Source organism: Eumetopias jubatus, unplaced genomic scaffold (assembly GCF_037043125.1).
Source record: "Eumetopias jubatus isolate StellerSeaLion01/CBP00866 unplaced genomic scaffold, mEumJub1_p1.0 scaffold_8, whole genome shotgun sequence".
Taxonomy (NCBI): domain Eukaryota; kingdom Metazoa; phylum Chordata; class Mammalia; order Carnivora; family Otariidae; genus Eumetopias; species Eumetopias jubatus.
Genome location: NW_028274814.1, coordinates 103,910,388 through 103,926,322, shown reverse-complemented (window position 1 = coordinate 103,926,322; position 15,935 = coordinate 103,910,388). Strand labels below are relative to the sequence as shown.

Below are 15,935 nucleotides of genomic sequence, written 5' to 3'. Positions count from 1 at the left end.
TTTCCACCATTGTTAAGCTACTTAGATTGTGTCATGCAGACAAAATAAGGTTTCCTCAAAATAGGGTAGAAAAATTCCCACTTAAGAATCAGTTTTCCTTTTGATTTATTTCCTGGTAGATTTTTCTCAAGGGTCGTTTTAAATTAGAAAGCCCTGAGGCGCCTGGATGGCTCAGTTGGTTAAGCGACCGACTCTTGATTTCCACTTAGGTCATGATCTCAAGGTCATGAGATTGAGCCCCACATCAGGCTCCCTGCTCAGCCCAGAGTCTGCTTGAGTGTCTCTCTGCCTCTCCCCTCCCCCACCCCACATACCCCCCCATCGCTCGCTCATACGCATCACACACATTACTTGCATCTCTCAAATAAAAAAAATTTTTTCTAAATTTAGAAAAGCCCTAAAATATTTAAGTATCAAGTGTTTGAAATTTATTTTTACCTTTCTCAAGTAAATTGACAATATATTTTAGAGCGATGAAAATGAACAAGAACAACAATCAGATACAGAAGAAGGATCCAATAAGAAAGAAACTCAGGTAAAAAGCATTTTTTGTGTTTAGAAGTATTCATATTTCTTAAGGATTACTGTTTGCTTGTGTTTAAATTTATTCATGCAAGACAGTTAACTGCACGCTGTACCTGCATGCTGGGAATAGACTCGGTGTCTCTCTGGGATCAGGGGTAAAGGGACTGGAAGGGACACAAAGAATATTTTAGAGGCGATGGAAATATTCTGGATCTTGATTATAGTGGTGATGTTCTGGATATATACAGCTGTCAAACTTACCAAACTGTATACTCTAAGTGGATAGTTTATTATATGTGATTTAATCTTCAAAGTTGAAAAGAAAAAACAAAAGTATCTAAGGGATATCGAGAAGTAGTGAAAGGCAAAGTTACCTTCTAGAGAAGACAGTAGGTCTTTTTAACTTTCTTTGCATTTGTTTAGAAATTTAGTGCTCTAAAGAACTTTCATATTATCACAACTGATTGTACCAACAATCTTCTCCAAAAGGGAGAAGATTACTCAATAGTAATAAACTAAGGCAAGTTTGAATGACTTAAAAGGTTACATAACTAGCAAATGCTGAAAGATTCTTCCCACTATTTTCCCCCCTCTATTCCCTATTGTTTGGCTGTGGAGAAAGTGGACATCATTTAAAGAGCTCTATTCGCATAGGGGTAGAGCTGTATAATATGAGTTAGTTGTAATCTTCTAAGCTTAGCAGTATCTAACCTGAAATGGCATTCTGTCATATCATCTTTATTTTTGACTTGGAGTTCCTAAATAGAGCTATTGAAATGCTTTTCAGTCAGCAAGGATCTACGATAATATGAAGTGACCAGAAGTTGGTTACCTGTGCTATGTGACTGTGGAGGTTACTTTTAGGGCCAAGTTTCTATTTTGTCCGGAAAGGTACCTTTATTTTATAATTAGGTACCCAGACAGATACTGAAGAATTAATTACTTCCAACAGTAAATTATTTGCAGGGTAAAGTTTTATCACTTTTAGACCTTTTGCTTCTCAGTTGTCCGCACTTCCCCAGTTCCCCTATGTCTCGTGTTTATTATATTCGGTAAACCCAACCGTTGTCTTCCTTTCCCAGTGTTACCCTATGAATTCCCATCTTTCAAGGAAAAAATAATAGGTAAACAAAAGGAAATGGGTTAGTAAACCATCCCTAGTTGGCACTTCTCACTGCCTTATCACATAGACCTCACCCATCAGGCTGGGATAGAAGGGAAAAGATTTTCTGACTTCAAAGTTGTGACCTTGAAGCATATTGATACTTGTATTTAAGTTTTACTGTTGAAATTATATATGAGATACATTAACATTGAGTAGAAAATTGTTTCTAAGAAGAAACATTTTCTTAGTTCCAAACAATTTAAATAGGTTTTGTTCATTTTAAATAGGGGGCTGTTTAGCTCTTGATTTTGTGCTAGCATTCAATTACAAGTAACAGAAAACCCAACTGAAACCGAATTAAACGAAGAGAATTTATTATGCTCCAGTTGTATTGCACAACCCTCTATGTCAGCTTCATCCTGAAGCAGGTTTACCTTAGGTGTCTGAGATTATAGTAATTGGCTTCGGCCAGACAAGGTCCACCACTAGGATATTGCAGCCATTTTGCTACTAATGTTGGCCATATACCATCTCACCTAAACCAAGTGACTGGTACACCATGAGGAAAAGGAAGAATGGAGGTTAACACACTAACACAGTGTCTTCTACAATAAACAAGAAAAGTGTTTCTAGCCATTAAGTATGCCACTCTTTTAAAAACTTGTAGCAGCAGCCCTTTTTTGTGTAAAAGTATTAGCAGCAAAATTCTTCTGTGCATTTTCTGAAATAAATAATGTCATCATCACCTCAAAAGTGTGTTTGACAATAGAACACCTGAATCCAAGTTAACCACATTAAAAACTGGCATTGGGTCATGTACTTTTTTGCTTCAAAGTAAATTGTATAATGTCAAAAAGTTCCGAATTGCATGTGAAGCTCAAGCTGTCTACCTTCAGGATATAAATTAAAAGAAATTAAGATTAAATTTTGTTGCAGAAAATTATATATTATTGGAATCATATATTATTATAACATTCATTATTTCTAAAAATGGGGCTTCTGTTGCTTTGGTTATTGTGATTTGCTTTCATTAAGTTATTAGATAATAAAACTTTTACCATGCAAAGGATACTAATAATAAACCAAGAATTTAAGTATGACACCAAGGCAAGAAAAAGAAAAGATTAAAAGATTTGATTATTTAAACATAGAAAACTAAAATATGACAGAAACAGTACCCTTCTTAAAGTTGAGACACATTTGCTGAGTTAAAAGTGAATAGTCTTAGCCGTCTTTTATAACATTTAAAAGATTGGTATTTATACTTTGAAAAGGCTCAAGGAAAAGAAAGTAGAGACAGAATACATGAAATTTATAAATTTTACAAAAGAAATATAAATGGCCAGGAAGCTTGAAAATGCATTTAATCTCATTAATAAACCAAAGACATGACAGTTAATATAAAAAGTGAAATTGGCAAATGCTCAGATTTGGTATGATCACTATTGAAATAGTATTTTTATATAAGATTTGGGGACTGTAATAAATTCATCCTTTATGGAGATTAGTTTAACAGTACAAATCAAATTCATACATGGGTATGTATTCAAAAAAGGTAACAGTTATCTAGAGGGTTGGAGGCAGGGGAGTTACAGAGGAACTTTTTATGCTGTGGTACTTTTAGATGAGCTTATAGTATTGTAATTAAGTGTATTTTTACTTCGGAAAAATAATTTTAAAACATGGGGAGCAAGAACATTGCTATATGAAATAAGGACATACGCTAAATGAAATAAGCTAGTCACAAAATAGACATACTGTATGATTCCACTTACATGAGGTATCCAAACTATTCAAACTCTTAGACAGTAGAATTGTGGTTTCCAAGGGCTGGGGATAGAAGAATATAGGGAGTTGTTCAATGGGTATAAAGTTTGTTTTGCAAGATGAAAACATTCTAGAGAAGTGTTGCACAACAATATGAATATAGTTAACACTATTGAGCTATACTCCTAAAAGTAGTTTAGATGGTAACTTTTATGTCATGTGTTTTTTTATTACAATCTTAAAAATGTAAAAAATACATGATTTTTTTAATTTATGTGTTTTTGTTTTATTTTAGCTTTTTATTTTATTATGTTAGTCACCATATAATACATCATTAGTTTTTGATGTAGTGATCCACGATTCATTGTTTTCGCGTAACACCCAGTGCTCCATGTAGTACGTTAGCACCATGATTTTTAAAGACAAAGAAATGAAATTTGAGTGATTTCTGTGACTGCTTGGAGTTTTTATTTTTTCTTAAATTTAAATTAGTGAACCAGAGTACAAACTATGAGGTGAATGGCGATCTTTTCATTTGATACGCACACATTTTATTTCATACTTGGATATTTTTCTGAATTTGAATAGTATCTCTTGGGTTTTTTTTATTATGGTTTTTTTTGAGATATAATTGACATATAATATTGTATTAGTTTCAGGTGTTCAGCGTAGTGATTCATTGTTTGTATATATTGAAAAATGATCACCACAGTAAGTCTAGTTAACATCCATTCCCACACTTAGTTACGTTTTTTTCTCTTGTGATGAGAACTTTCAAAGTCTCTTAGCAATGTATGAATTTGAATCTCTTGAAAGTTGAAATTTAACTTCAGAATTGTTAATTGTCATAAAACTAATGAACAAATCAATGAAATAAAGCATTACATCAAAAAAATAGGAAGCAAGTGCAAAATTAAAACTGGTTTTGCAAAGGAAATTTAAATAGACTTTAGTAAGGCATTTTTAGTCCAAATTAGACTTAAACAATCCCAAAGGAACCCAATAATTTTACAGTGCATTCAAAGATAAATGTAGTGGAAAAATACAAATACCTACTTCAGAAAGTTAACAAACCATTTCTGAATAGTTGCCTTACAGAGAAGTGTAGTTTGAGCAAGAGCTTCAATAGAAAGGGAAGGAGCTAAAGATGACCAACAAAAAACAAAAATACTTGGTCCCCACCTAAGATTCTTTTACCCTATTAATCATTTCACCATTTAGGTAAGAAGAGTTATGAAACATTGATAAAGTATACCACTTGCTTGAGAAAATTAAGTCTCCAGTTGCTAAACTTTGACGGAATTTATAGCTGGGTTTCTGAAAGTAAATTTTAAACAAAATTATGTGTATGTTATTGTACATAAAATACCTTAGGTATTCATTTGTTTGCCTCTCATGTTACTGTCTCAAAAACAGAAAAATGAGAAAAATAGTTGCTTTGGGATGTCACATAGTAAACTTGACATTTCTTAACATAAATAAACCTATTACTTTCTCCTGAGTAGGTAGAAGTAATAGATTTTTGTTCTGGTCCTCTTTTTTTTCTTCTAATTAAAAATACTGTATGGTGGCATTTGTAGGAATTCATAAAAGTTGACCATAAATTGCCAAATGTAATTATATGGTTATTGTGCATGAAAAATGTGTAATGACTCTGTTTTAGAACTAAGAACAATCACATTAAAGTTAAAACGTATATATAGTAAATAGATAAGTTACTTTAATAGTGTGAACTGTATATAAATGTTAAATTTATTTCATCAATCAAGTTACTTTAATGAGAGTATAAAAATTTAATATGCCTATGTTTTTCTCTTTCTTTCTAGACGGATTCCGTATCTAGGTATGTTTTACATTTTTACTGACTTTTTTCTTATTTTTATTCTGTGTTGCTTAATAAATATTTAAGCAGTATTACCGGCTTTCTTTGTCAAAGCCTTTACTTCTAGTTCAATAGTCATAGTAAGTCACTATTTATAAAAAAGAAAATTTTTGTAAGTCCTTACAACAATGTTAACTTTTTAAATTTTCCTAAGCCTCCTAAATTACTTCAGTATTAACTATGTCACTATTAACAGCAGGGGCTGATGAAACCCACCAGAAATTTATTTGATTAGGTATTCTGAATCTTCTCTCTGATCCCTGCTTTAGATAAAAACAGTGAAGACACAAAAAATTGTCATCTGTCTCAAAATTATTCACCTTTTAGAGAACCTCCACAGTGTCCTTAAGTCTAATCTCCATTGCATTTCTCTCACTCGTAATAGTTAACTAAAACCTTGTAAAACTAAGAACAAATTTTTATGTACTGATGATTCTTTTGAATTGAATGTAGAGACAATAGCATCTATCAGGAAAAGGTAACCTGAATTAATAATGAGATAATAAGAAAATTCTCATGTACAAATGAGATAGGTTCTTTCTGTTTAGGGCAGACCTCTGTCTATCACTTTGGATAGAGGAGTTTATCAGATCTCAAATGTTATTAATTTTTAAACAATTACATGCCACTTAAAGGAAAAGTGCTACCAATTAAACTATAATACACCATCAGTTATAAGCCATGTTCTGATTTCAGAAATTTTAAAATGTAGAAAAAGTGTACAGCTTAAAATTGTTGAAATAATTTATCATGATGTGAAACCAGTTCTGACTTTTTAGATGTATTGAATGTCTCCTCAAATAATAGAAATTAATAGTATTATAAATAACTTTCCATTTATTATCACAAATACAGATGATAACAGATGAAAGAGAATGTCACCTACTACTTGGAATATCAAGTTAAAATGTACTAGGATGCATGTAAATGGGAGCTGTAAAAACCTGTAATAAAGATTTTGACTTTAACTCATCTTTTAAAGATATGAAACCAGTTCCACATCAGCTGGTGATCGATATGATTCCTTGCTGGGTCGCTCTGGATCATACAGTTACTTAGAAGAAAGAAAACCTTACAGTAGCAGGCTAGAAAAGGATGACTCAACTGACTTTAAAAAGGTAATTGGATTATTCAACTGTATTTCATTAAAAATAATCTTTTGTCTTAATATATTTATGTTTGGATATTATTCCTAGAAACTCAGAATGAAATCAGTATCTTGAAATAACTTACTTTAATTTTCAGTTTGGGGCACTGAATGGTAGGGAGAATATAAATAGCTGTTTGGGGTTTTTTTGTTTTTGTTTTTTAAAGATTTAATTTATTTGTCAGAGAGACAGTGAGAGAGGGAACACAAGCAGAGGGAGTGGGAGAGGGAGAAGCAGGCTTTCCGCCGAGCAAGGAGCCGGATGCGGGACTCAATCCCAGGACCCGAGCCGAAGGCAGACACTTAACCGACTAAGCCACCCAGGCATCCCTAGCTGTTTGTTTCTTAAAGGGAAGAGACTTTATTTCACACTTAAGTGTCTCAGGCCAGTACTGTGATACTGTGATTGAGCTGAAAAGAGGCATGGGAGCGGGGGGGGGGGGGGGTTGTGTGTGCATGTACACTCACACAAGCATGCACCTACACCTTACCTATTTGTCAGTAAGAGGCAGCCAGAGAACAGAGCTTTTCCTAGGAGAATATAGCTTTTCCTAGGTAACTAAAAAACTTGTGATAGTTGTAAGTGCTATTATGTCTTAAGGATGGAAGTGTTTAAGAAGTAAGTCCTGGAAACTCAACAGTCTAGGATTATGACTCTCATAATTCTTAATATTATGAGCTTAGAATAAACCTGATGAAGTTTATTGGGGAAAAAGAAGGCTTGTGATATTTGTACATGTTCCCCCAGGTAGTTGGCAGCTATTTGAAAGTTTCTTACAAGCCAGGTCAGCAAAAGAAGGAAGGTGGGGGGTCAGTTTACATTATGTATAAGACTGTCATTCATTCAGTAAAGAACTGAACACTGAACTGTCCTAAGTAGTGAGCTTCTGCTCATAAGGCAGTAGAGTTAGAGATAACTGTCCTTGTTCTTGTGGACATCTTCCATGTAGTAGTAGAGACCAACATGATCATACAGTCATATTAATAAATGTAAAATTTAAAAATTGAAACAATTATCTGAAGTAAAGAATCCATTTCATAAGAGTGTATAACAAAGGAAAGTGACAGATAGATTTCCTAAAGAAGTGAAGCTTCAGAGGCGAATCATAGAAGGATGATTATTTAACTGGCAAAATGGGAGAAAAAAGTTTTCTGGATGGAATGAGATATAAAGACACAGATGTGGTGGCAGAAAGGCACGGGATGCATTGAAGTGATTAAATCTTCAGTATAGCTAGTAGGGCAGAAGAGATGGTCTTGTGAGGTTACACTTAGATGTACAGGCCAGGGCTAGACTGTATGGTGCTTCACAAGCTATCCTAAGGGGATCTTTGTACTGAGAATGCCGGGAAGCTATTTGGGGTTTCTGATGTCCGGGTTAACGGAGTGGTTGGCATAAGAAATTGAGATTGTCATTTTAGAAAAAGTTAACTCTTGCTCCTATGTATAGGACAAATTGGAGGTCAGGAAAACAATTCTAATACTAGAATAGTCTAGATAAGAGATGATTTTAAGCATCTATACTCGTAGCAGGAGAGATGGGGGAGAAAGTAGTAGATTCAAATGTTAGGAAGTATTCAAGAAATAGTTCACTTACCTTCAAATTTTAGTAGAAGCAGTACAATTACAATGATAAATACAACTGATGCTCCATGTCAGTGTCAGGAATTCAAGGGAGAATGTAGGCAGAAAAGCTCACAGACCCCAGATGAAGATCACAGTGGCTCCTCAGCTGTAGCTATAGTTGCTCTGTGTGGTTCCTCTTTACCATATAACTGAAGATTTGTTAATGGAAATAGAAAAGTTAGATTTTTCAGTGAAGTCTTAAATTTTAAAAACTGGAACTAATGTGTTAAAGAGTTTACATGGGACAAATACCTGCATAACCAAAAATTTTTGCCTTGCAACCATAAAGCATTGAAATATTTTTAACATATCCTTTAATGGCTCATATGTTACATTAATCTTTCTGTTTTAATATTGCAAGGTAATCAGTGAGAAACCTTAAAATATTAAGAGAGCAGAAAAGTAATTTGTTGTTCTACCCTAATTTTTATAGCTTTATGAACAAATTCTAGCTGAAAATGAAAAACTGAAAGCACAGCTACATGATACAAATATGGAACTGACCGATCTTAAATTACAGTTGGAAAAGGCCACCCAGGTTTGTACCTTTTTCTCTTTGTTACCCTGAAGGTAATGGTTTTGATTTATTCTGTCTAAAAAATTAGATTGAAATATTCTCAGGTGTTTCTTTGAAACATAAGTTTGGTTACTGATAATAGCTTATTACTAAGAAGGAATCAAAATAATACATAACTTCATTTACTTCTTTCTAGAATAAATTGAAATATAGAAGTAAAACCTTATAATGGAAAATTGAAGTATTTTTAAGCCAAAAATACCTATGTTGTGTTACATAAAGGGCTTAAATGCTTATTTCCAGCATACGAAATGTAGCAAGGCATTGAAAGCATCTATATGGAATCTTCTTAAAGCCATTAAAAATTTTATAATTTATAATCATTTTTATTCATTATAAATATTTCCTGTTTATTCCCAAAATTAATTTGATATACTAAAGCTAGAAGATAGTTTGTCATTAACTCTTTTTACTTAACTTCTGTGCAACAGCCTACAGGAGACCGTTTTAGACAAGAAAATTGGGATAGCCAAACAAAATTCACAACCATATACATATGATCTAGGCTGTGTATGATCTAGGAATTGTTTCCCAAGCTTTTTCCATGGAATACTAATTGTGGGAGATAGTAATAGGCACATTCCTTCCTCATTCTCCACCTGTCCCCCTTCAAAGAAAAGAGTTTTGTGACCCAAGTATTTCATGGGAAATACTATATTACATCTTGGAGATTTTACAGGATACTATTCATGTGTTAAAAGGCTCTAAGCAGTCTTGTAATTTTTAAGAAAACAAATTTGTTTAATTTTAACATGAGACTTTGTAGCATAAACACATTTCTACAGTTCAGCGTTTGGAATCCAGTTTGAAATCACTTATCTAGAAATGACATCTCTGGTTCCATAAATGAGACTATACTTTCTTTGGTCATTCTTTTACATTCATCTTTTTTATAATCTTTTAAAAAGTTAATTCTCTATGTTGAACTTACACTTGTTACCAGGTCCCCCTTTTGTTGTTGTTAACCACTATTACATTGTGAAGCAGTTGTTTGTGCACAATGGAGGCTTTGCTAAAATTCCAGGAGTTAAAGCTAAAAAAAGAAGATAGCAGGAGGGGAAGAATGAAGGGGGGGAAGTAGGAGGGGGAGACGAACCATGAGAGACGATGGACTCTGAAAAACAAACTGAGGGTTCTGGAGGGGAGGGGGGTGGGGGGATAGGTCAGCCTGGTGATGGGTATTAAAGAGGGCACGTTCTGCATGGAGCACTGGGTGTTATGCACAAACAATGAATCATGGAACACTACATCAAAAACTAATGATATAATATATAGTGATTAACATAACAATAAAAATTTTTTAAAAGGCTCTGCAGATTCCATCAGTTGATGAGGGTTTACTATAAAGATACACAGAGAAGTAAGTCAGAATAAGAACACGTTTCATAGTGAGGTGTCATAAAAACTTGGAACGTCATTCAAGTTACAACTTGCTAGGGTAACTTAGACGTCATGGTAAACTGGAAAGTCATCATTCTCTGGGTTGTATTAGTAGCTTCATGAGCCTCCTCACACAAAAATACCATCACTAGTTTTCTGAAAATAACTCTAGCTTGAGAGATTGGATCATAACGTTTTCTAAATAAAAACGTCCACTGCTTTCTATTGCTCTGTCCTGTCAGTACGGTGAGTCAGCTAATCGATGTTTCTACTACTTACTACCTTCTCTGTATCTCTGTTCTGCCTACCCTGTTGTCGTTTAATTCTTCCTAGATGTCTCTCATTCAAAGTCTGCAAGAAAGGGGATCTGATAGAATTAGCCAGTTATTATCAGCATGGAGCAGTCCTGTTAGTGACTATTTCATAGGACACTGGACAACCTTAGAGCAAGTTGCCTTTGGGTCGTGTACCAATTTCTGATCCTATGGATTGTGGCCAGAAAAACAAGTTACTATTAACTGCCTTAGCAGACATTCTGAGTACCATGCCCAGTATACTGAATGAATAATGGAAAGGGTAATTCGGAGTGTAAGATACTGGTAAATATTCAGAGTTAATATCTTAGTTGGAAAAACTATGTAAATGTTTTTAAAATTTAAGAGTACATGTAAAAGCAAAACTGATAAGCATTAAACTTTTTGTTCAATTTTAGAGTATTTATCCTGAGCATTTAAGTCTACCAAGAATCATTCCACCTGATTTTTATTTTCTTTTTGGGGCATTACTCCCATAACTATTCATGGGTATACATAGTGGTAGCAGTTTGACAGTTGCATGGAGTTTTATCCAACTATCATCCTCTTAATAGTGTGTTTAATAATACTTGGCCAAGGGACTTAGAATTCTTTTTTTTTTTTTTTAAGATTTTATTTATTTGACAGAGAGAGACACAGTGAGAGAGGGAACACAAGCAGAGGGAGTGGGAGAGGGAGAAGCAGACTCCCTGAGTCCCACGACCCTGGGATCATGACCTGAGCCGAAGGCAGACAGTTAACAACTGAGCCACCCAGGTGCCCTGTGACTTTAGAATCCCTGAATCCTGCCTGCGTCCAGCCACCCTCCTTCCTGTAGTCTCCAATGGAGGGAAATAGGCTGATTTACCAGAAACTGGTTTGATGAATAGTATTTTGTCAAATGCCAATTCACTAGATTCACTAATAATGATTTTAGCAGCTTTAACTAGAACATTAACCAAAAATATTAACTCAACTTGATTTCTTAACTTAAGAAATGAGCAGATGAATCATAAAATTGCTAAAATGTTCCTATATGAAGAAAAATCCTCAAAAAATGCTAATTTTCCATCTAAAATTTTATTAACTTGTATGTAATGGCATTGTTTCAGCTGTTTCTGAATTCTTTGGGGTGCTTTTGAATGTCATTTTTAAATTTTTCAGTCTTTTTTTTTTTCCCCCAAGTAATCTCTACACCCAGCATGGGGCTCAAACTCATGACCCTGAGATCAAGAGTCCCATGCTGTTCTGATGGAGCCATCCAGGCATCCCTACATTTTTCAGTCTTTATTTAAAGCGGTGTTTAGGATTCATTTGCAAATCTTCAAGGGGCATATTAGCCTTTGTTCTGCATTTTTAGCAGTTAAATATAAATTTAAATTTAAAAACATCAAAAAAATCAGAATTAGCTGGAAACTCTCCTCATACTTGAAATTCTGAATTTGATTTCTAACAATAAGTAATTAAAATACGCCAACTTTTATTTTTCCAGAAAGAGTAAGCACAAAAGCATAAAACCATTTAAAACAACAGAGAAAAGGAAGGACACCTGGCTGTGATTAGATCTTTACATTTTATATACCATAACCATAAAAAAGAAATTGTGAAAAGAAGATCAAAAAGTAACTTAGGTTACAGGCCTTGAGGAGACTAAAGTATGAATGCTGAAATGGTTGACAGAACAGAAAATTACATAAAGAATCGTTTAGGGCGCCTGACTGGCTCAGTCAGTAGAGCACAACTATTGTTCTTGGGGTTGTAGGTTCGAGCCCCATGTTGGGTGTAGAGATTACTTAAAAATAAAATTTAAAAATAAAAAGAAAAAAGAAACAATGATGAAATATATTTGTAAGTATATTTTGTGGTTAATAGTCATAAAAGAGCATTCTTGTTAAAGTTGTGAAAAACCATTTTTGGTAAATTGGTAAAATAGATTATTCAGCAAATTCACTTTTGAGAAATGAGTCATTTGATGGTTTTTATAGCCAACTGACCAGGAATCCCAAGGAAGATATATGTACAGAAGTTAGTGTAAGAACTAGGATACCACTTGTTTTTGTTTTTAAGATTTTGTTTATTTACTGGAGAGAGAGAGTATATAAGTGGGAGGAAGAGCAGAGAGAGAAGAAGACTCCCTGCTGAGCAAGGAGCCCAGCTCAGGGCTAGATCCCAGGACCCTGAGATCATGACCTGAGCAGAGGTCAGACAACCAACCAACTGAGCCACCCAGCACACCTAGGATACCCCTTGTTTTTAACTGGGCCTTTACTCAGGATCCACATGCAGAGCCCTCAGGTGATAGCTATAACATGTGGCTTAAAACCACAAGGGTCTTTTCCATCTCCCAAATCTCAGGATTTTGTCAACTTTGAGTTGTGATAGCATAATACAGGAAGCAGGAAAAAGGAGAGCCCTAAGCTCACCAAGAGAAGAAAAGCTATATAGCTAGGATTTCTTTTAAGTGGCAGGGGGTGTGAACTTTCTTACCAATTTTGGAACATGGATGTTTGGAAAAGAAAACTCTAGATAGAGAGTGAGCAATACTGAGCTGTGAGAGACAACAGAATTCAGGCCAGTTTACTGGCTTGGCTGCACGGGTACTCACTCGTCCTGGTCCCAGCTACCTTTCAGCCAGGGTCCTAGAATCTGGCCGTTCAGATTAGCCGCTCCTCCTAGTGGCGTGTAAGAGAGTGCTTGAGCGTCAGAGAAGAAACTCTAGGGTGTTTGTGGTTTTGCTCCACAGTACTGCTCCACACAGACCCATCCTTAGCCCCTACTATACTGTGTAAAGACCTGAGGAAAAGTCATGGGTTAGACCATGAGAGCTGTGGAAACCACTCTATTTCTAAGTATTCCTTTAACTCTAAATTTATATTGTTTTAATACAAAATTGTTCTCTCTTTTCTTTATTTATACCTGTGTATTACTCTACCTGAATATTGTGATTTATTTGAACACCACTAGAGGAGTTACTGTGGTCCTCCTTCACCCCCCCCACCTTTACTGCACTTATATCCCTTTTTATATTTCTTTCTTTGTTACAGAGACAAGAAAGGTTTGCTGATAGGTCACTATTAGAAATGGAAAAAAGGGTAAGTATCCATTTTATTAATTAATCATTTCCCCCTTTATTGTTTTACATAAGCAATAGTAGGTTTTTTTGTTTTCTTTTAGTTTTATCTTTATGAATGGTAGTTTTTGTTAGTGTAGATTAATACTAATTTAATCATGAATGTTTTCTGGCTTAGCTTCTTTATACAGTTCTGTGGGATCTCTCTAGATGTGAAATTACCTTACCTCTAGGTATTAAGACTTCATTTACCATGTTATTCTTTCAACAGATTAAAAAAATCTTTGCCTTGATTCTGAAATGTACACATTGTGGTAGTGAATCTGATGTTTTTGAAATGCCATTTATCTCTTTGGTTTTCTGTGGTGGTATACTTAAAACATTTTGATCGTGTATACATTTAGTTTAATTCTTTGGAAAATTTAAATCCATTCTTAAAGTTTGTAGAGATTCTAAAGATATCAAATTCTCACATTTCTTTTAAAGTTAATGATACTTTATTTAATTTTGAATTTAAATATTTAACTTATTAATAGTATATTTTATTTTTTTTTAAAGATTTTATTTATTGAGAGAGAGAGAGAATGATAGAGAGCATGAGAGGGAGGAGGGTCAGAGGGAGAAGCAGACTCCCTGCTGAGCAGGGAGCCTGATGCGGGACTCGATCCCGGGACTCCAGGATCATGATCTGAGCCGAAGGCAGTCGCTTAACCAAGTGAGCCACCCAGGCACCCCGAAATAGTATATTTTAAACAAAAAAATTGATTACTAGAAAAGCCTTTTGCCCTTTTATGTCTTTCTATAATTTTTTATTTGGCAATAATATATTCACTTGTATTTCTCCATTTATTATTGTTATTGCTCAGAGGTCTGGCAGTGGCTGTGAAGAACTCTGCAAGTTTAGTCTGAGCAGTTGAGAATGTATAAATGATCAAAAGTTAAAGGAAAAGAGTGTCTGTTAGTCCCAAGTGAGCAGTGGCTAGACCTACAAGGTCTCAGCTGGAGGAGAAAGCACATCCTGGGTAGCTAGGTCAAAGAAATAATCAGGAGCAGTTAATAAAACATTTTCTTCCATCCCATTATAAAAATAGCCAATTTACCTTTTTTACCAAAAAAAAAGAGTGTCCTTTTTTATCTAGGCTTGTGCACACATAGTACACATGTTCATACTCTGACATTCTCACCTGACCTCCTTTGTCTGCCTATCAAATGCAAATAAACTACAAAGTAGCTAATTTACTTTCAATTTAACAAATATTAGTAATCATAGTATTGATAATAACTGCTAACATTTATTCAGTACTATAATGTACCAGGCAGGCACTGGGCTAAGCATTTTACATGTATTTTCTCTTAATCATATTTTCTGATGTTGGTAAGTTTGTCAAACAGAAGAAATTGCCTACCACTTTATAGATGCTGCCTTGGCAACAAGACAGTTTGGTATAGTGTTCTTGTCTTGCTTTACCAGAAAGTAGTTAAAAATCTTGAAGGTACCTAACAAAATTGAGGATGATGAGGGCAGTAGGAAATATGCATGCTATTTATGAGATTTCACCAAGTTATGAGGATCAGATATGACGCTATATATCCTAGCGTTTTGGGAAGTGCAGTGGTTTTTATGAATTAGTCATGGCCGTATTACTAACTAGGAGAAAATTCTGTTCATAGAAGATAACATTTTTGTCTATATAATAGTGTTTAAACAAGCTATTAATAGAATAACACGGTACTTAAAAGACTATGAGTAGGATTCCATCTACTTTTTACATCACATAATCTAAAAAACATTAACATTTACAATAAATGTACTGCTTTACTAAATATCAACATTAATTATTAATCTGGGAAAGAATGTCTTGGAAATTCATAGTGATTAAACTAAATTTAAATGGTTTGTATCTGAAAGGTGACCGGCAAGAGTCAGTATCTTCTGGGCGGTATGACCTAACAACCAAAGTTTTACAGCACATTAATTACTGCTGCTTGCTTTTTGCGTAACACCCTAGAATGCTTATTATTTAAGGGAGAATAAAACTGTACACTGCAGTAATGTATGTTGCCTTTGCCTGTCACTCTTCGAAAGGAGGTACTTTAAAATAAGTGCTGCAGTTGCTTCTTCGTTAGATTCACTGCGTTAATGCTGCACACAGTATCAACCTAAATACAAAGCTGTAAAGTCAATTGTATAAATGTGGGCTAGTAAACATTATAGGTGGAGGAGATGAACTTCTCTTTGATCCTTTTGAAATTTAGGCATGTTTGCTGCTTGCGTTTCTGCTTCTGTCACTGTAGAATAATTGCATCTATGTGTGTTTTTTTTTTCTTTTCTATATAATCCTCAGTCTTGAATACTGGTTTATTCCTCAGTTTTATGTGAACTAAAAAAATAGTTTGAACATGTTATGTAGCATCTTACTAGAAAGTCAAAGCTTTGAATAAAGAGCTTATAGAAATTAATAAAAATCATAATCTTCATATTTACTTCTCTCAAAATTTAGAAAGCTCTTTACACATCACTGGCATCACATCTTTTTCCACACTGCTCCTGATTTGATTTTTA

The 15,935-nt window shown here is 34.4% G+C and overlaps 1 protein-coding gene across 4 annotated transcripts in view; it reads left to right on the top strand.

Annotated features, from left to right (window-relative positions):
- PPP1R12A (protein phosphatase 1 regulatory subunit 12A) overlaps positions 1–15,935 on the top strand; it is a 142,196-nt gene that overhangs the window by 121,401 nt on the left and 4,860 nt on the right. For all 4 annotated transcript variants that reach the window (XM_088025280.1, XM_028105515.2, XM_028105517.2 and 1 more), the window contains 5 exons: positions 470–535; positions 5,224–5,240; positions 6,262–6,397; positions 8,486–8,590; positions 13,347–13,394. In XM_088025280.1, the coding sequence (XP_087881406.1) occupies positions 470–535; positions 5,224–5,240; positions 6,262–6,397; positions 8,486–8,590; positions 13,347–13,394 (372 nt within the window). The remainder of the gene's footprint in view (positions 1–469; positions 536–5,223; positions 5,241–6,261; positions 6,398–8,485; positions 8,591–13,346; positions 13,395–15,935) is intronic.